Genomic DNA, 20,114 nt, shown 5'->3' with positions numbered 1-20,114 from the left:
GGAAATAGCCCACAACGTTTTAACATAATCCTTTCCGTCCTAGAATGAACAGGGTACCTGATCTTACTTGTATCCAATGGAAGTTGCCAGAGGAAGAATTGTACGCAGGAGAGGTGTGGACATCCTCCTGAGGCTTTCCCAGACTCCCCAGGAGCCATCTATGAGGCAAGTAGCTGATTCAAAACTAATTTATTTTTATGGTTTTGAATTATAGAAAACAGGAATATAAATGAAAGAATATCCATGCCTGACAATGGCTCCAAACTAACACGAAATATAGCAGAATCCAATAACACCTTGCAAAAAACCTTACATATTCATCGAAGTATGCTTCCCCATGATAGTCAAGTTGATTGACATATGTAATCCTGGTGTAGCTAAAAATACTCCTTACACAATGTCATCGCATTCTGTTAAAATTCTCTAAGCATCACGGCTAGAATAACTATTTTCTGTGATCATCTATTTCCTTCCACGGGAGGAACTAACTCTGTTAGTGTCTAATACAGTGGCTCTGGTCACCCCCCTCAGCACATCTCCAGCAGAGATCCTGACTCCACAATTTGCTGGAATGTTTTACAGCAAACAATACGGCATTGAAAGATACCTCTTTAGCAGGCTTTAATAAAAGTGATTACTATCTTTATTAATATTGTTGCTGTTGTTGTCAGGGAAATATTGTGGAATGTTCCAGGCGCAGACTGAGAACTCCACACCCCTAGCATGCAGTGGCCTCAGGCAGCAAATCTCCAGGCCCCTTTATCCACCCTCTGATTTTCATCTCCAAACATAATAGAAGTTAAATCTAGCAGGAACTGTTTGGCTTTATGATCTTGGAAGATACACGGTTGCTTAATACCCAGCTGTATTCATCTTTTGCTCTTTACCTCTCTCTGCTTTGCTGGGATTCTCCTCTCTCTACTTGAAAACAAATGCTCTTTACCCTCGGGCCTGCCACTGTCTGCTCCGCAGCCCCGAGTCGTGACGCTGGTGATGAGCGGTGACCTCTCTGTGGCTCATTTCACTGCCAGTACCAGTGCCCATCACTTGGTTTCTACTTTTAATGACTGGAAAGTGGGCAGCGGACACCACGTTTGATGAGGCTGCTCTGCCTCAAATACTTCCCCATCAGGCAAATGAAACAGGGTTGCCTTTCTTGGTGAAGAACGAGCTGTCTTTTATGTTAATGAAGGGTCTTGCTGTAAGAATAGCTTTCTCAGTCCTTTAGCTGGACCGTGCACTAAACAACCTGTCAACATTTCTAAGAACTAAATATGGAACACCAGTCATCAAGTGGCACAGGAACATCATAAAACAGAGACGCTGCATCCAAGAAATGTTCACAGGCCTGACAGTGAAGTGAGTGGCGCTGGGATGTAGCAGCAAGGACTTTTCCCTCGGTTCTACATGCGCCTTCCCTCTCAGTGCTGTCTCTGAGCTGAGATCAGCGGCAGCTTTTCCAACAGAAAGTGCATTTGGTTCCAATTCACTTTTATAACAACAGAGATCGCCCCTTAGCAAGACGGAGAACACGAAGCTGCATTGTGCAGGCTGAGGATGACGTGCTTGGGTGGCAGGAAGCAGAGCAGCCTTTTCTCTGGAGAAGAAAGCGCCTGTGGGTAGCAAACCTCATTCCCAAACAGCTTTTTTTTTTTTTTTTGCCCCTTTATGATAGCAAAAGAAAAATCAAAGAATCATCTCAAATCGCAGAACTGGAAGGGACCTCAAAAAATCATCATCTAACTCAGCCTCCTCTAGAAGGTTTTGTTCCTTCAGTAATTATGTAAACCCCAAGGGATTGGGATTTAATCAGGTCAAAGGGCACAGCAAAGTATTTTATAAATTATTTATGTAAGCACCTTGGAGGGCCTTTTATTATCTTAAATAATGAGAAAATGAATGAGATTCTTTAAGATGTGGTAGCTTTTAGGATTTCAGAGGTTGTTGAGTGGATAAGGGAGGAACAGAATCCAAGTTGTGTTTTTATGGCAAAAGAAAATACCTGTGCTACTGGTTCGTGTCTCCAACAACCAGAAACTCATTCTCCATCACTGTAGTCATGAGTAACACCCTGCCACTTACATCCTCTTGTCTCTCACTGACAGTGAGGGTGGCGTGTTGGATAAGCCAATACAATGGAAGAATTCTGATGCACAGGATGTCCTAATATAGGGGCCTTCAGGGGAAAAAAAAAAACCCTCCCAAATGGTGAATTATGTAATTCTACCCCTGTATTATTCAGCAAATGGAAGGGGGAAAAGATACCATCCAGTGTATGTTCCTCGAGAACCTCCAATCAAGGGCCCTAGCCATTTAAAAACATTTTTCCTGGCTTCAGACTGGCTATAAATAAATTTAATAAGGACAAAAAAAAAATCACCGCATCATTTACAGTCCTCGCTCAGCTCCAGCTGACAAAAATCCAGTCCAGATGTTGGTTGTGCAAGAACAACAGCAAGAGGGTGAACTTCAGTCCCAACTACGAGAGTCCCCGAAGGAGGGCATGTGTTTGAAGAGAACGGGGCTGCAAGGTTAGCAGGGAGGGTGTGGACAAACCTGGCTTGATACTGATTGAACAGAAACATGGTAATTAATTTATTTTGTGTGCAAGAAGTCCAGTTTATTAGCCTTTCCCCTGTCTCATCACCCCTTTCAAAGCCACAGGGGCTTGGCTGGTGAAGCCTGAAATGGTTGTTTCATAACCTTTGCTTTTAAATTAAACAAATGACCTCAGATTTTGGAGCCGTTGTGGACTCAGGGGAAAGTATGCCATTAAAAGTGTGCCAGAAACAGATTTAATTGGTACAAGTCCCAAAAAGTGCTCAAAAGAGCACAGGCTTCCCGCATATAGATTTCAGGGAAATTACTCCAAGGCCGTGCAGCTTTGTCAGAATTTGAGATGTGAAACAAGGCAGCTGAAAGACTCCGTATCAAAAGGGTGGATTCAATTCAGGAGATATTAATCTGATTACTTAAGCAAGGCCGTGAATCGGATACACTCCATTGTGCGCTCTTGTTCAACCTGGACAGCTGGAGGAGCCAATAGCTTCCTTTTCCCCTGACATATAATTAAGTTTTAAGAGACGATCAAGTTACAGATACAAAGTTTTAAGAAATATTTCATTCAGGAGTGGCATTTACAGTGCTCGCCTGTTGCAAGAGACATTGTTCCCTCTACTTCCTTGAGCCACGCTGGAGAGTGTGTGGATCAGGGCCTAGGGGCTGCTGTTTGTGTTTCAGGCTACAATAAACGCCCTCTGTGCACCTGCCTGGAGGAAAAACCAGTCCAGCCGCCTCCCAAGACAAAAGGGCCCTGTATTAAGGGCTGAAAACCCAGACGTGAACTGACCCTGGCAAATTCCAGCTAGGAAAAAAAAAATCAATATTTTCGTCCAGTCCACGAGAAGCTGTCACGTAGGTTTCTGGATTTCCTTTCTCATCCCCACTGAGTCTGAACAACGGTGACCTGTCAACAGAAGTCACCTCCTTTCTCATGAGCCTCCTCACTTTTCTAGATTCTTTTCCTGCTGGCAAAATCCATGGCCTGGCACACTGTTATCTGTCCTCCAGTGATCAACATACACTCTGCTGCTCTTGCTCTGCCAGGACCCTCCCTCTGGAATCTTCTTGGGGTCTTTGAGGATATGCAAGTGCATCCTCCCAAAGAGAGAACATTACTGACTTAGGTGTTTTTAAAGATTTCCTGAAGACACAGTTCACGTAAACTCCAGGGACACTTAATGGCAATATCAGTAGGGCAAAAGATCAAGATTACAGATCCTCCATGCCCATCGTGGTTTCTGATGCCAGCTGGTCCAAGGCCACACTGGGTCCTACAAACCCATTTTGCATGCCTTCTCCTGGGAGAGCCACTGGGCTCGGGCTTGTTCTAATTCACGCCTGGAATCAATCATGCTAGTCTCTGCTGACCTGGGCATTCTCATGAAGCGAAGTGATTTCTCACAAAATTTGAAACCCAATCAGATGAGGCACAGGCAGCTTCACCCCAGGTCACAGATGAATAAACTAAGATGGGCAAAGGGAATACCTCAATTGAGAGTGCAGGCTGGTTACAAAACCAGAAAGGGGCCCATGAATTGTCACCTCCCATTTCTCTAAGCCAACCCTGAGAAGAGGGCAAAATTAACTAAGTCACGATTTTTGTAATTATTTGAAACTGCCATAGATAGTAAGGCTTTGTCCACAAACCATTTTTAATATATTTGGTGATAAAGAGCTAAACTTTAAAGGGTTAACAGTTCTCTTAAGGTTGTTTCCACAGCTTCTCCAAACTCTAGCCCCAAGGGGCAGGAAAACCAGATGATCAGCACAGGAAAGCCAGGTCCCCTAACATGACCATTCCAGCAGGATGTGCTTAATTGTTTGTGTCTGGAGAGAACATAGGAACCAAGTGCAGTTTATCTGATCTGGTGCTCATTAAACAGCTGGCCGGGAGAAAGAGCCACCCACCACAGGTGCTAAGCTGCACTGAGCTGCCTTGGCCAGCCCAGCAAGCGCTCAGTGAGACGTGGGGCTGGTGAACAGTCTGCCACTTTGTGAGAGGGCCTAACGCAGTGATGGAGGTTGGCTGTTGGCTGATACGCAGGGCCCTCCTGAATCTGTGATTCAGCTCAGATTGATCAGGGAGTCCATCTTCCTTATGCCCTGATATGTTAAGACAGTGGCCCAAGCCACCACAAGATCATGACCATCTCCCCTTTCCTTGAGTGTCTCTGACATTAAAAATCTGTCTCCCTGAACCTGGCAATTCCCTAGGTGCTGGGCTGCAGTGTGACTTTAACTGCTTCGTATGTCGGTCGCACATTCTGGCCTTTCCTTATTTTCCTATGTTTTCTTGTCCTATCCACCGTAGTACGACACACATGGCCAGTTTAGATGTAAAGTTCAGCTCATTGCAGCATGGAGGAATTCTAGGGTTCCAACCAGGTAAGGCTGTCAAAATTAGAATTAGCCTTTATGTTCTAGAGGGCAGAGGCCAGGCCTGATACTGTTCTTGTTAACCAAACAGTTCATATCATAGACGCTCCATCCTTGGATGAATGCACGACTAAAAGACTGGACTGATGCTCAAGATGTGGGTTCAGTCTCACTCTTCTTGGGACAGTGAAGAGCCCTGGCATGAAAACCAGGAAGGGAGAGATCGGAACTCTCCCCTGACATCAGTGGCTGGCATACATAGGATGACTCAGTAGGACGTGGGAAGAAAACAGAACCTATGGCATTTTAAAAAAATCTCTTTCTGGTATGCTTTATGTAACTTACTAGTATAGGAGAACTATATCTTACAGACAGCAGTTTTACGTATTTAGGGGCAACATGCTCAAAAATGATGGGTTGCAGATTCAAAAAATTTGAAGTTTGCTGTTCTAGGTAACCAACACCACAACAGTGACAAAGGGAAGAGAGCTGCTGAAATGCCCATAGAGGGGTTGGTCCAGCTTGGAGTCAGCTTTGGATAAACAGAGAAGCCTGTCTGAAGCTTTAAAGAGAAAAATATCAACTTGTCCTTTAAAGAAGCAAATGTCGTCGGCACAACTTAATGTGACCTGGACGTATATGGAACTGAGATCCAGAAAAGTTAAGGGACTTGCTCAAAATAACACAGATGGTTTGTGGCACAGCTGGCCTTTGAACGCAGGTCTCCTGATTCCAAATGTAGTGCTTTATCTACTGTTAAAACACACTGCTTCTCTAATGTTCATTTGTAAAGTGATTTCAGGGGGCCTACAAAGAAACGACCACCATTATCATATGGAAGCATGGAACCCTTTCAACTCTGGCAAGACAGAAATATGTGATCACGAGCTCTATGCAGTCACCGTATTACCGTCGTGAATTGCTGAGTGTGGTGTACTGGGTGAGAGCATGGACCTCCTAGGTTCCAATGGCAACTAGTTAGGGGATCATCAGCAAGTTATGCAAATGCTCTGTGCTTCTGTTTCTTTGTTTGCAAAATGGGAGTAATAACCGAATCCACAAAAATGCTAAGATTTTTCATGCTTAGTACAGTATCTGACACAGAACAGACACTCAATAGTAGTAAATCACTAGCAAAAGGAGTATAAAACATGCATTTATTTCCACAGTGCCATTTAGCACTTTAAATCATGTACCATTTTCTCTCACCACCTAGCAAAGTAGCACAACTAGCTACTTTTAGCAACAAGGCACCCTGACAAATGAGGGCTTGTATGATGGTACCCAGAAGATAACACAAGAAAGATACCTCTTCCAGGTCGAAGAAATCTACACCAGACATGGCCACCCAACCCAGACTTAAGAATAGTTAAAGCACGTCATGTTCCCGTTGCCTTAAGAAACTTAAGGCTAGACCCACCCAAAAGTTCTCTCATTTCATCTTCATCTTCTCGAACCTGTAAACTGCTGCCTGAGAAGTCTCTTTGAACCACAAAATGACCCTGTTGCTTCCCTGTTTTGATGGCTCCCCGTTGCCCTCAGGAAAGAATTCAAACTGACTAGCATCAGAATAAGACCTTCCACCATCTGGCCCCTGCCTGTCTCTACAGACCAACCTCTCACCACTCCCTACCATGCCAGCCGTAATCACCTCCCGCAGGCCTCCCACGGCACGTGACCTCTTGTCCATTACACGGGCTTTTCCCTCGGGCAGGAGGACCTTCCCCTCTTCTTTCTCCTCTTGGGAACTGCTACCGATCCTTCAAGACCCGGCTCAAGGGTCTCCTCACTGGAAAGCCTTCCTAGAGGACTCCTACCCCCAGATGGGGACTCCTCCGCGCTTCCCCAGCAAAAGCCGGACCCGAGAGCCAGCACAGCACACACTCGTGCATCACGATTCCCCAGTCACCAGGGGCTGCGGCTTCTGTCTCTGTATCCCCCACCATCTGCCTAGCCCAGGGCCCAGTGGAGAGCAGGCACCGAACAGATATCCTTAGTGCAACTCAGTCTCTGCACTTGTGTGAAGATGAGAGATCTCTCTTTCCAAAGCAGGGCCCCCAGAGGGCTCCTGTTCTTGCCTCCCCGGCACTGTTCCCGCACTGCCTGGGGCTACTCGTCGGCCCAGGCAGCGCAGGCAAGTGCTTAAAGCCAGCTGCACTTGGTAAGAATTTTGGAGCATATGTGATATATTGGTGAGAAAAACCCCAATGGCAGTTTCATCCCTCTTTTAGGGGAGTCTAGGTCAAAAGCTTCAAATAGTTCTTTGACTGTCCCTCTTGTAGCTGGAGGTGACTTGTTCATTCATCAAATTCTCATGGAGGAACGACTATCACCAGGTACCATTCCAGGTTCTGGAAATGCAGCACAGAATAGAAGAGACAAGCTCTCCTCAGGGAACTTACGTTCTAACGACCCTAAGACAGGCTTTCCTTACTGCCTGGGGCTATCACATCAAAGTGCAAGCTATTTCCCTTCGTTCCAGTTTGGTCCCTGAAGGAGCGAGAAGATTCTTCCTGGCTGGGCTCTGGCAGCCACTTATTCACTGATGTTGATTTCCTGAGCTCTGCCGTTAAAGATTTCAATGATTTGTTCTCTCTCTAGAGCTCTCCTGGGGGCATGTTCTCTCTGTCACTCAACTCAGAAGCAATTTATTTTGGTCCTTTTCTAGTGTCTATTATTTCTATATAATAATCTATACATTATAGTTAAAAACAAAACGAAGTTTGTCTCCTTAATCCCTGGCCCACTGGAGCATCATCCATCCTCTACAGCTGAACGTGACACTCCTGGGACTCTCAGGTTCTTATAGCTGCTTTTATGGGTCTGTTAGATAGAACCCTGGTTAAGAAAAATCAACCTCAGAATCTAAAAAGACCTCAAAGTCTTCTATTAAAACACAGGAACACCTCTCCAACATACACACACATATTTGCATTTCATCCATAAAGCTCAGACCCTCTCCTGAAGGTATGGAGCAATTTTGTAAATTTATACATATTGTAAATTTTGGAAAGGATGTAGCTTACAGACACAGAGTTCTCTGCTGCTGCATCCAGCTGCCATCTTGCCTTCTCTGGTTTATCCTGCCTGAAGCAGAGGTAAATGATGGCTGACCACAGGACATAGTCTGTGCTCATGTGCCTGCCATATGTCCCCAGAGAGGAGGTGACTTACACTCAGGTAAGCTTAGGCCTCATATCTCATCAGATTGTAATTATGTAGAGGAGGTAGTGACTTCTGAATAAACAGAAGTGACCTCTCTCTCCCCTGAAAGAAACTCTAGGGCTGACCATGGGCATAAAGAAAATTAGATCAAAGAAGAGCCAGATGGTTATCTGGAACTGGAAAGAAAATGTTGTCAAATGTTTAAAAAGAAAAACAGTACGTTGCCTGAAAGGCATGAACTAGTAATAGGTAAGTAATACCAAAAATTTGATCTAGAAGGGGATTCTGAGAACGGATGGGGCTGAAGGGATCGACAGAAATGCCCAGACCTCTGTACTTATAGGCAAACTTATAAAAAAAAATCTGCACACAGTTGTTTAACTAGATGTTAGGCTGGGGGACTCACTCCAGAGGTACTCCCTTCTGAAGGAATCTGCCCTTCAGATAGAACCCCTTATAAGGGGAAAATGTCCCTTATCCATGGACCATACTGAAAGGATAGGTGTACTGGCCAGGTTCTTTACCACACGACTTGTTGGCCATGGCTGACTGGACCAAAAGACAATCCAGCCACAGAATTACCAGGTATGAAAAGGGAAATTGGGCTGATCAGCTCGTAAGGTGAAGAGTCAGTGCTGTGGAAAGCTGAGGCAGATATGAGAAAAACAAAGAGAATGACCTCAGTTTCAACCTTTCCAATTTCCATGTAATCTGGCTGTCCTGTACTTCCTGTTTGCACACAGCCATGAGAATGCCAACTGGAACCTTACAGAAGAATTTAGGAGATAAAAATGTAAGTTCTGGAGCCAGACTCCCTCGGTTAGAATCCAGTCTCTGCCAGTAATTGTGCTTTCTAGGACTCAGTTCCTTCATCTATAAACTGGGATAGTGATTACTGTCTGCCTCACAGGGTGGTTGTGAGGATTAAATGTGATAATGGATGTACAAAGCCAGGTACACAATATACGGCCCATGAATGTTAGCTACAGTATTAATAGGCCTGACTTTTTTAAAAGCAAACTTGAGTGGCTTAGTTTCTTCCTATAAAAGAGCCCTAACACAGTCTAGTAAATACTCTCTCCTAGACCTGTGACAAAGCCTGCAGAAAACACCACCGGGGAGGCATGTGGCTACCAAGAGTCCTGATGGTATCCCTTCTGCATGCATATATCTTCTCTTAGGAGACTGTCTCTTTGAGAGCTTGGATGGAGATGCATTCATCTTGGTATTCCTGTGCCTAACACAGATAAGAGCCTCAATGGATAAAGAGTGATTCTCAAAATATGGTCCCTAGAACAGCAGTATTAACAATTCCTGAGAATTGGTTAGAAATGCAAATTCTCGCCCCCCCCCACCGAAGACTGGCTGAAACTCTGAGAGTGGGAGCTCAGCGATGTGTGCATTAATAACCCTCCAGGTGATTCTGATGCTAAAGTCTGAGAGCCACTGGAACGAAGGTTCTACTGGGGAAACACTACCACTCCACATCCTTGACTGAAGACCAGCCCTATTCTTCCTGGAGAAATCATTCATTTTTGAGCATGTGGCTTAAGAAGGGATGGACATGGAACATGGATGCATAAGGGAGGAAGGAGAAGTGTTCCTAGCCAGTCAAATAAGTCTCATCAATCACGTTGATCAAGTTAAAAACAGACTATCCTCACATTCTTGCCAATGGACTATCGTCACGTTCTTCTCACAGAAGCTTCAGGAAAAATCATAATCTCCCTAACATCGCATGTCAAATGTCCACGATCCACACTGCCTACTTCTCACTTCTCATCCCTTGCATTCTCCTACCTGCCCTCTGCATCCCCAGTCTCAAGGAATGGTCGGCAGTTCTTCAAATGACCTTGCGCTTGCCACTGTACCTTTGGTAATGCTCTACCCCCTATCTTGAACATCATTCTTCCATCTCTGTATCCTTAGCATGAAGTATAGTTCCTAGTGCATAATGGGTGTCCCATTTCCCTTAATATCTGATGAGTTCATTATCTCCTTACCTCCAATCTCCCTATCCCTAAGCCATCTTACACATCTCTTCTTGATAGTCTCCAGAGTATATAGTTATGATCATTTTATCATAAAACCTAAATTCAGCCTGGCATTCAAACTCTGGCCCCAACCTACTTCTAAATTTATTGCACATGACCTCCTACATTTACCCTCAGTCCCAGGCAAATGGGGCTCCTCTGTCCCCTTCCCAACATACCCTACACTTCCCTACAACACAGATCCTGGTGCCCTCCAGAAACTAAAGGATACAGGAGTGATTGAGAGTCCCTTCCCTTGAGAATATTACATGAAACCAAAGGAGGCAGACCATAAACTCATAAATAAACTGACAAGGTCAGGTAGGGATAAGGGCAATGAAGAAAAGTGAAGGATGAGAAGGATGGGATGGGAGTAGCAGTTTCACCTTAGATAGAGAGGTAAAGGAAGACCTCTCTGAGAAGATGACACTTGAGTGAGACTGAAGGTAGTGAGGAAACAGGCCAAGGGAGGATCTGGACAAGCTCTCCAGGCAATGGAAGCCCAGAGTCTGAGGATAAAGACAGTGGGCTGTGGGGCTAGAACAGGTTTTGAGAAGGGGAGAATGAAGGGAGATAAGGGCAGACAAGGCCTATTTTGAACTTAATGCCTTAGCTCACAGCGTCTCCTGATCTTTCCTCTGCCTGTTGAAATCCTAACCATCCCTCGAGGCCCATCGCTTACATCTTCCTTCCTGGACCCTTCAGACTCCCTCTCTGCTGAAAGAGATGTTTCCATCCCCTAAATCCTGGAGCCTGTGGTGCCTACCATTCTTGTCTAAAATACTGCCTACATTCTACTGAATGCAGTTCTCCTTTAGAATTATTCTCAAACTACACTGTCAATATCTTGAGGGCAGGGCCATATCTTGCGTGTTTCTGGATTTCCTGTGACATTAATGTAGTGCATACAGGAGGGGTTCTACAACTCATGAAATCATCAGGTCAGAAGGCACTTAAAGGTCTCTTCCTCTAGCCAAAAAGGTTTTGTTTTTTTTCTTGGAGGAACCAGAGCTCTAAAACTATGCTAATGTATGCAGGAGTGCAGCTAATGCACAGGAGATACAGCTTAATCCAACTAGTATTTACTGAGTGGCTTATCAGAAAAACAAAGAAAAGCAAAGCCCCTAGAGAGATCCGAAGCTAGGTTACAGCTCAGCTGGACTTTCCTTGGGCCAGACCACCTTGCCAGACCTGGTTACGGTTCTCCCCAAACCCTAGTCAGCATCCCCAATGAATTCTGAAAGTTTTCTCATGCCACATGGCAACACAAACTAAGTTATCCCCTGGTACCACTCCTAGAAACCAGCATTCTTTCCTTCTTTATGATCGCTGACCAGGACGCCTCTCATCCTTGCTGCAGAATTCTCTTCGATGATGGTAAACAAGGCTCTCCTCTCAGAGAATCCTGATTGGAAGCGCTCCGGGATCACATCCCCTCTTGGCTTCCCGTTCTCTGGGCTTTTGGCCCCGTCATCTCTGTGGCTGAAGAAATTGGCAAAACTGCCTTTGGTGTTCTCGTCCCTTCTGCCTTCATGACCCTGAGACGTGAACAGGAACATGTGTAGATCTGGGAAATGAGCCAGCATATCCTAAATAGTGCTGAGGTCTGAGGGTGAGAGAAAAAGGCTTTCAAAACATCTAGCCCAGCTCCCCTACGAGCCACCTCAAAGACTGCTTCCCAAAGAAATCTTCTGGCTCTCACCTAATTTGATCTTAATGCACCTCATGCTTCAAATGTGTCTCTTTTTGGCAAACTCTCACTGGCAAAACAGAGCTCCCGACCAAGGAGGGCTTCCTGGTGGTTGACTTCCCTGTTCCCTTTTTCCTTCTGATCTCTCAGCTGTGCTTCTATTGCCCCCTGGCCTCCCTGCTGAAAATCCTCAGCAAGTTCCTCTCCCTTGTGAGCTTGACAGCTTTTCTGATGTCTGTTGGCTGTGCCTGGCCCTTCTCAACTTTAGAAGCCCCTACCTCACATAGTATTTAGGCTTTCTTTAGCTAAATGCCACAGGGTTTGGGGAGGCAGGGCACTCTGAATGTCTCATCCTTTGCTATAAATTAGGCCTTTCATGGTATCTGAACAAGTTGCTGGAAGGGCTCCGGATTCTTGAATACTAGGGGCAGTAGAGCACAGCTAGGTGCGTGTCCCCTTGTGAAAAGAAGCATGTGAAGTTGTGTGTGTTGATATATGTCTGTGGCTTGGGAATCAAAACTGAAAGGTCACCAGGACACAAATTTGTTTATCCCCAACTCCCTCTTAAGAGGCAGCAGTGTGCAAATCTGGGATTTCAGGGGAGGGGCTCTGACTTCTGTTCCCGGCATCGCCACCTCTCACTCACTGTGTGGCCTTTGGGCAACTCCCGTCTCGTCTTCACGCTTCAGTTGCTTGAGATGGATTAAATGATTCATCCTATTAAGACATTTTAAAATACTATGGAAATGCTAATGTTAACAGTGTTGATCACTGTTGTTAATATTAACCTTGCAGTCATGTGGTGACACTTCTTGTTTTCAAAGCACTAATTATAAGCACCCTGCACCCATGCCCCTGAGAGGTGAATTTTTGCAGCTGCCCCACCCATACGCACTGGTACGCGGTCCTACCCAAACCAATGAACATTTAGTCTAGGGTTGGGCTGTGGAGGGCCTTGGAGCCAAAGTGTGGACAGAATTCTGCTAACTTGACCAATCCCCCAAAGTTTGTGGTTAATGGATTACAAATTTGGGTAATGCTGGACAATAAATTATAACTATAATAATAAAGTTGAAAGTACACACAATTGAAGCAGAAAGACCCATGTTTTTTACTGCAAATGAAAGAAACCATTGATCATAGCAACTGTCTGAGATTAGCAGGGAGCCACATTTTCAAACATCCTGCAGTAAATCCAGAGCAGATCCAGCTGGAAAGCAAGAGTGGAAATAAAACTTGAAAATTCATACCATGCTTTGAAGTCTGCCCTCTTCACAACCATGAGTCCCTGATTTGTCCCCACCATTCTGAGCTGTTTCTGCTGGCTGAATTTATTTTAAAAGAGACACAAGCCACGCACTTGCAAATAATCTTTCAAATGGACTCCAGCTTTTTGCAAGGATGGTTTGTTAGGGAATATGAAACCCAAAATATTTTCTTTTACACATGAAATCAGCCATCAGTTCAACCAGAATAGAAAAGTTTCCAATACTAAAACAAGAAACCGTTCTTGGTTCTAGTAAATACAACTTTTTCTCTTGTGTTCGTCCCATGACCCATCCAGGCACTTTTCATTTTTAGTTTTTAAGGCTATTTTCCACCGACAACTATTGATACAGATAAGAGGATATTAACATGCCACCTGAGGCTCCTAAAATGAGCAGTGTCACTGCACTTAAGTAACTGCTATCCCAATAAATCATCAGAGGAAAGAAAGGCAATGGCTGAGGTTGAGCAGAGCTTCAGTCTTGCTCAGGGCCTACTGTCACCATATGTCATCCTCACCTGTCAACTGTGCCGGGGTGGACAGGGGCTCAGCCAGACCTTCTGCTCAAATCTCAGGTGACTTCCGAATAGGGTATGGTGTCTGAGGCCAGCTGGACTGTTAGACCCCTTCTCTACTGATCATCAGGGGCAAAGAGATGTTCTCTATGACCAAGATCCAATCATCCTTAGTGTCTTCGATGACCACCAGGAAGAACTGCCAAGGGCACCTAAGAAACACGTCCGTGGCCACAGAACAGCCGCAATAACCTAGTGAGTAATCAGTCCCTGAACTCCATAACCTGTCAACAGAACAAAAAACTGCAGCAGAAAATACTTTGACTCAAAGTGCCTGGTCGAGAACAATGTAGATCATCAAGTCAAAAGTCCTGATTACTGCCCTCGGGTTCACAATAGAACTCTGGTCAATTTTCATTAAGTCTCGACCGTTCCATTCTCCCACCAGAATGAATAATGTTTGTGAAAGGCAGGCTGAAAATGGACAAGCACGCTGCACCTATGAGGAGTTATTTTAACTAAATAGGACAAATTCAACGTGTCCTCTCGTTCCTGCTCCAGGCACAAAGCCGTGGGGCAGGAGAACGGCAGGAGAGTTCTTTGGGGTCCACGACTCCCTTCTTTGGCTCTCCCACCTGGGGGCTGGATAATTCACCAGCGGAATGAATCCTCAAAGAGAATCAAACCATGGACCCGAGCAGTGAACATGGGTCTACACGATCCAAGCAACAACCCAGCCACAGATTTAATAAGGGAAAAAAGCCCCTGCAACACAAAAACAAAGAACACTCAACTTTACAAACGCTGGGAGGGCAACAGCTGGTCAGCCGAGATGAAAGGAGCGTGAGAGAACACCTCCCCAGCTCCCGACACCCCCTCCCGCGGAGAGGTCCCTGCAGCCGGCCCGGCTCGCTTCTACAGCCCCGTGCAGATGACCTTGTTCCAGCTAAGACAGGAGCTCTTTTGATCTCAGCAGGGGGATGCTCTGGGCCTGCAGCTGGCAGATATTAATAGTACAGGATCCGCTGGGGTGGAAGAGATCTCTCAGTTGGGCCAGGTCACTTGTAGTCCCTGTTCTGCGTCAGAGAAGAAGGGACTTCATTTCCCTGACTCAGCCCCTGCTGGGGACTTCTCTCAGGTCACCTCAGATCATTTGATCACTGGCTGCTCCCAGGCGCTTGTTCTCACCCCACAGCTGTTTTCAAGGGAGCACTGTTTAAGCAGTGCCCTCTGCTCTGCAGCTGAAGTCTATTACAGGACAGGGTGAACCTCAGGCTCAGACCATCTCACAGTGTGTTGCTCACTCTCACCGGCTTGCACACACTTCTTGTGTGCACGTTTGTGTGGGAGAGAGGCAGAGAGAGCAAGGGACAAGAGGCAGACAAGAGCAGAAGCATTTACAGAGTGAGACAGAGCCAGCAATAGGGGGAGAGGAGGCTGCTACAGGCACGCCACAGTATCAAAGCAAAGATTTCTGACGGTGTTTTCTATTATGTATAATCTAGGACCACAAGGTCACTCTTCTCACTCTGTAAATCAGAAATTTAAAACCCCATCAATGAGTGAACGCTCCGGATCTTCAGACCTGCATCACGATCTTATAGTGTTAGAGCTAGAAAAGGCTTTAGCCATCTTATGTTCATCTAATCTGTCATTTAAGAGAAAAAAACTGAGGCCCAAAGTGATGAAGAGACCTGGCCAAGATCACAGAGCTAATAACACAGTGGCAAAGTCCATCCGACAAACGCTTAAAACAACGACAAAGGCAATTTATGCATTTTAATCAGGGTGGCATTAACAACCATTGCAATACATTTGAATAGGTATAAATGTTCTAAGAAATTCACTCATTTTCATTCACTGGTAAGAAACTTCATCATAGACTTCAGGAAAAAAATATTTCTATAGCCTCTACCTGCTTAGCTATGCAAGGAAAAGATCTAGAAATATCACTTTCTTCCATTCTCACTTGGATTTCATAATTTAAAAAAGCTGCCTAAGGACGAGCTGGTCAGACTCCCTTTGCCGTGAACATGACTTTACCATTTTCTTGAAGCTGTTACACTGGAGCCCAAAGCAATTCCCTTTGTATCTGTTTTGCTCCTTTCCTTTGCTTGGGATAAACCAGGAAGCCAGGACAAGGAAACACACTCTTACTGGTTTTCAGACAGGGAAACAAGCTATTCTCTACCAGTCCCCTCCTCAGAACTGAATAAATGTGCATGTGTCATAAGTACAAGAACAATTTTTACCCACATTAATAGGTGCTTTATGTGACTCTCATGGCTAACTGTTCTTGTAAAGCATTTACTATAGTATTGGTTCAGCATTTCTTTACTGCCTACGATGTGCCTAGAACTTGGCTGGTCACTCAGGCACAAGAGACATACAAAAAGAATACAAGACAGCTTGTGTCCTTCAAAAAATCTGCCAACCCATTTAACCATGAAAAGTTAAATTATTTTTTGAGAACTTTTCTTTCTATTGCTGATCCGGCAGAAGGACCACAGAGGAGGAAGAGTGAGACCGAGGCCGACTGGACCAGGCGAGGAGGACTAGTCGGACAGGTGGTCTGTAAATAAACCTGGAAGGAGTCGGGGGATTTGAGAAGAAAAGCAGCAGTACAAGTGAAAAGGGGAGTGCTATTCTAGAAGGGTGAGCTGTCTCTGCAGAGGCAGGGTGGCAGGGGTCGGAAGGGCAGGCAGAGTCGGCAGGCTGGGTGGAGGAGCTTCAAGGAGGGTGAAAAGGAAGGAAAGGGCAAGCTATGAAGAGTGAAGAAGCATCAACTTGATCTAGTGCTTTTCTGGGAAACAGATCCACACAAAAGTAAAGTAAATTTTTAGTCTTTGCTGATTTCCATTGTGTAAATACTTCCACCCTGACTGATTTCAGCCTAACAAACCACAAATTCCTGAGTATTTTTAAATCAGCTTATTGACTTTAGTCCATTCTCAGTAAATGAGCTAAAACAATTTCAAGATTTCTGAGTAGGAGAGTGACACAGGAAAAGGAAGCCAGAAATGGGGAAGCTGAATTTGGTAGTGGCAGAATGTACATGGTAGACGCTGGAGTTGGGAGGGCCATTTGGGAATTTATTAAAATAATATGATTGTGAGTTTTACAATACAATTTGAAAAAAAGAGAGGCCAGAGGAAAGATATATTTGGAAAGAAGAACCAAGCAGACTTGATGACAAAAAGTGTGGAGAGACAGGTAACAGATGATACAGGTTTTCAGCCCAGGTGATGGGGAATGACAATGCATCATTGAATGTAGAAATAGGGTACACAGGGCATTCTACAGTTTTCATAAATAAATAATTTGTTTTCACTCTGAAAAACACCACTGAGAAGCAGCGATGTGGTCCTTGGAATTTCTGAGACCATAAACCAATGTTAATCTGTGGAAATCTGCCAGGGCAGTCAGGAGCCTTGCTAGGCCTAGAGGTCCTGCATAGTCCATCATGAATAATTCTCAGAAAATGGAAAGTGCAGAGGGGCCCGGAACAGCTGTGCTCATCTACCCAGGCTCACGGCATTCTGCCCTGAAAGAAATTAAACTACAGCTAGCAGAACTCAGAAATGTCAAGTGAGAACTTTCAATAAAACTAGAAACCACCCACTGGCTTGGTGGTGTAATTCCCCTAGCTACGTAAACCAGAGCCTGTCTGACCTTTGCTAGCATGGGAGGGTGGAGAAAATTTTGCAGATTTACCTACGTGGAGAGTTTTTTTTTAATCTTTCTGTAAAGCTGACTGGGAACTCCACATCCCCAGCACATGATCCTGGCGCACACTTCTAGCCAGTCCACAAGTAGCCGGCACAAACAAAAGGCTAACCTGCTGTTGGGTAAAGCCAACATCTGAGCGTCAGCCTCAAAAACAAAGTCCTTTAGCAGTTTGCCAGTCCTCATACTCAGGACCCAGAACAACCTACAGAGGAGTGACAAGCCTCAGGTGGAGGTGATGGATGCCTGGGAAGATGACTCACTCAGGCGAAAAAGGAAGCTCACTTACAGAGACAGGGCAAGAGACTCCAAATACAAGGGATCAGATGCCGGGAAAGGTGGCCAAGCCTACATCACCAGGCTCTGGCTGGGTTCACTGGCCAGGGCCTATTAGCTGTGTGTCTCTGCTCTCAACAGGAGGCAGAGAGGCGGTGGGGCTGTATGTCAGTGTCAAGTTTCAGCCCCTCTAGGACAGATCCCTTACCTTTAGACGGGGACAAATCATCAGCTGGAGACACCAGGTCTGCCTGAGAAGCTAGGGCTCCGCTCAGATGGGTTGTAATTTGATTCGTCAAGATAACCTGTGAACAGACAAGGAGAAGGCAGAGGGAAGGGAGAAGAGAGAAGCCCAAATTAATTATTAGAGCTATAAAAGGCAGACTGTGGTTTAGGGGAAGACTGGTAAGTACTCAGGTAGGAAAACCCCAGCTCTGACTTTCATCAAGTTTGTCTTTAGGCCAGAATATCTGGCAAAGCCTCGAAGTCATTCAAATCGCAGAAAACTGAGGAAACAGACTGTTTTCAGAGCTTAAACCACTATTCAATTCTTTCTAAATGCTGAGTACATTGGGACTGAGAGGTGTTGCCATATTAGGTGAATAATATAGATGGCTTAATCAGAGACTTAAGATGCATTCGTATTTTTAAGATTATGTTCAGAACATACAATACTACTAGTGCTGAAGACAGTATAATTTAATATTTGGATGCCTGGGGCAAGTTCCCTTGTTAACACAAAACTTCAGAGCTTTATTTCCAAATTTGTGAAATTGGAACAAAATTCATCTCTAAAGGAACAGGACTCTTCCTCCTAATAAAATGAATTCTAACAAAAGAATTCCAAAGTCTCATTATGAAATTAAAACACAAATTAATAGAATCCCATCTATACAAAATAAAGTTCACAACATTTAAAATTCCTAGAAAGGACTCTAAAGAGCATTTAATTCACACGGTTTTTAATTTCCCCATTATATTTCTTCATTTGGTTCCATCAAGAAACTACTCCTTAAAAATCCTCATTTATAAGATTTACTCTATTGTTTAGAAACCTCAAGGAAGAATGAAACATGGAATTTCTCTCGGAAAACTGCAGCATGACTAAGACCACAATCATTTCCCAAGGTCTGGGTGTTCCCATCATGGGCATCTTAGAGAGTCATCTTGGTCCCTCAGAGGAACCGTAACTTCTGAAGAACTAGGCATTTAGTACCTGGAATGTGCATCTACCTAGACCGTCTTGGTCTGTCCTAGGGTCAGCTATGGTTTTGTTGCCACCCTGATTTAAGCAGAAGTGGAAATCATCTCCATTCTTTATTGTCCAGCTTTTCAGCCACACCTCTGTCACCGTCTCTTGAATGGACCAATGACACGTTATAAATCCTATACCAATGGCAGCTTAATTGAGGGCAGAGAGGGGCACAGGAATGGCAAGGTCAGGTAAAGAAATGAAGTCCTTTATTAGCAAAGATGGCCTGTCCAAGGTCTTTGTGAGTCTGCAGCTACTCTGCAGCGATGGCCACATATCACAGTACTCCACTGAGTATGTGCTAATCTTATCCCTCATTTTCATCTGGACTAGTAAGAACCACATATGATATGTCAGTTAAAATGGCTGGAAATGGCCAAATAATAGCCTGTTCCTTTAAGAAACAGATATTCATATTCAGGAGCATGAATAAGGAATTATGTTCATTTTCCTCTTTATTATATAGGGTATGGGCTTTGGAGTTATTGCAATAAAACTGAATTCAAATTCTGACTCTTGACACTACGAACACCTTGGGAAAGTTACTTAAACCTTTGAGCGTCATCCATTCCTATCTTACAGAATTGTTACGAGAATTGAATAAGATCATTGATGTAAGGTATTTAATATAGTGTCTGGCACATGGTAAATATCCAATAAATGGAAGCCATTGTTGTTGCCATTATTTCCTTCAGAAGGATGTTATATAGGTTCATGAATTATAAATACAGAACATACAACATGCTTCAGACAACTGGATCTAGTAACTCAACATGAAGTCACAATTTTTGACATCAGAATACATACTTCAGTACCTGCCTACCAATCATGTCCTTCCTGAGTTTTACTTAACTGCAAAGAATCTGTGTAAAAATCTCAGTTAAGAAAAAGACAGTAATTATTTAAAGCAAGGCCAATAAGAACCTTGCAGTGTTCTGAGGATACGATGTGATTTTTCCACCAATAAAGAAAATAACGTTTCCGTCTCACGGTTTGAAAAAAAAGTGAAGCTTCTGAGAGATCCGGATGTATAAGCTCTATCTTTTAGGGGAATTCTTCTAAAAGGTGGCTTGGTGAAAAGGAGCAGAACATTAATGACACGGTAACAGTAATGAGAAAAACAGTACTGAACACCTACCATGCAAAGCACGTCCCCATATACAGAGGGGAGAATATGGAGGCGAAGGCTCTGTGTGTCCTCTCTAGAAACTTGCAAGTTAAAGACAAGTATTTACTAAGATATCCAAACCAC

The 20,114-nt window shown here is 44.4% G+C and overlaps 1 protein-coding gene across 12 annotated transcripts in view; it reads right to left on the bottom strand.

Moving 5' to 3' along the window:
- The window catches only part of RAD51B (RAD51 paralog B), a 582,927-nt gene that overhangs the window by 201,985 nt on the left and 360,828 nt on the right, over positions 1-20,114 (bottom strand). For all 12 annotated transcript variants that reach the window (XR_012073703.1, XR_012073704.1, XM_072963282.1 and 9 more), the window contains exon 8: positions 17,819-17,915. Coding sequence is in view for 10 of the 12 variants with exons in the window: in XM_072963282.1 (XP_072819383.1) it covers positions 17,819-17,915 (97 nt within the window). In the remaining 2 variants the exon portion in view is untranslated. The remainder of the gene's footprint in view (positions 1-17,818; positions 17,916-20,114) is intronic.

The sequence above is a fragment of the Vicugna pacos genome, chromosome 6, assembly GCF_048564905.1.
Source record: "Vicugna pacos chromosome 6, VicPac4, whole genome shotgun sequence".
NCBI classification, from domain to species: Eukaryota; Metazoa; Chordata; class Mammalia; order Artiodactyla; family Camelidae; genus Vicugna; species Vicugna pacos.
This window is presented reverse-complemented; position numbering and strand designations above follow the sequence as displayed.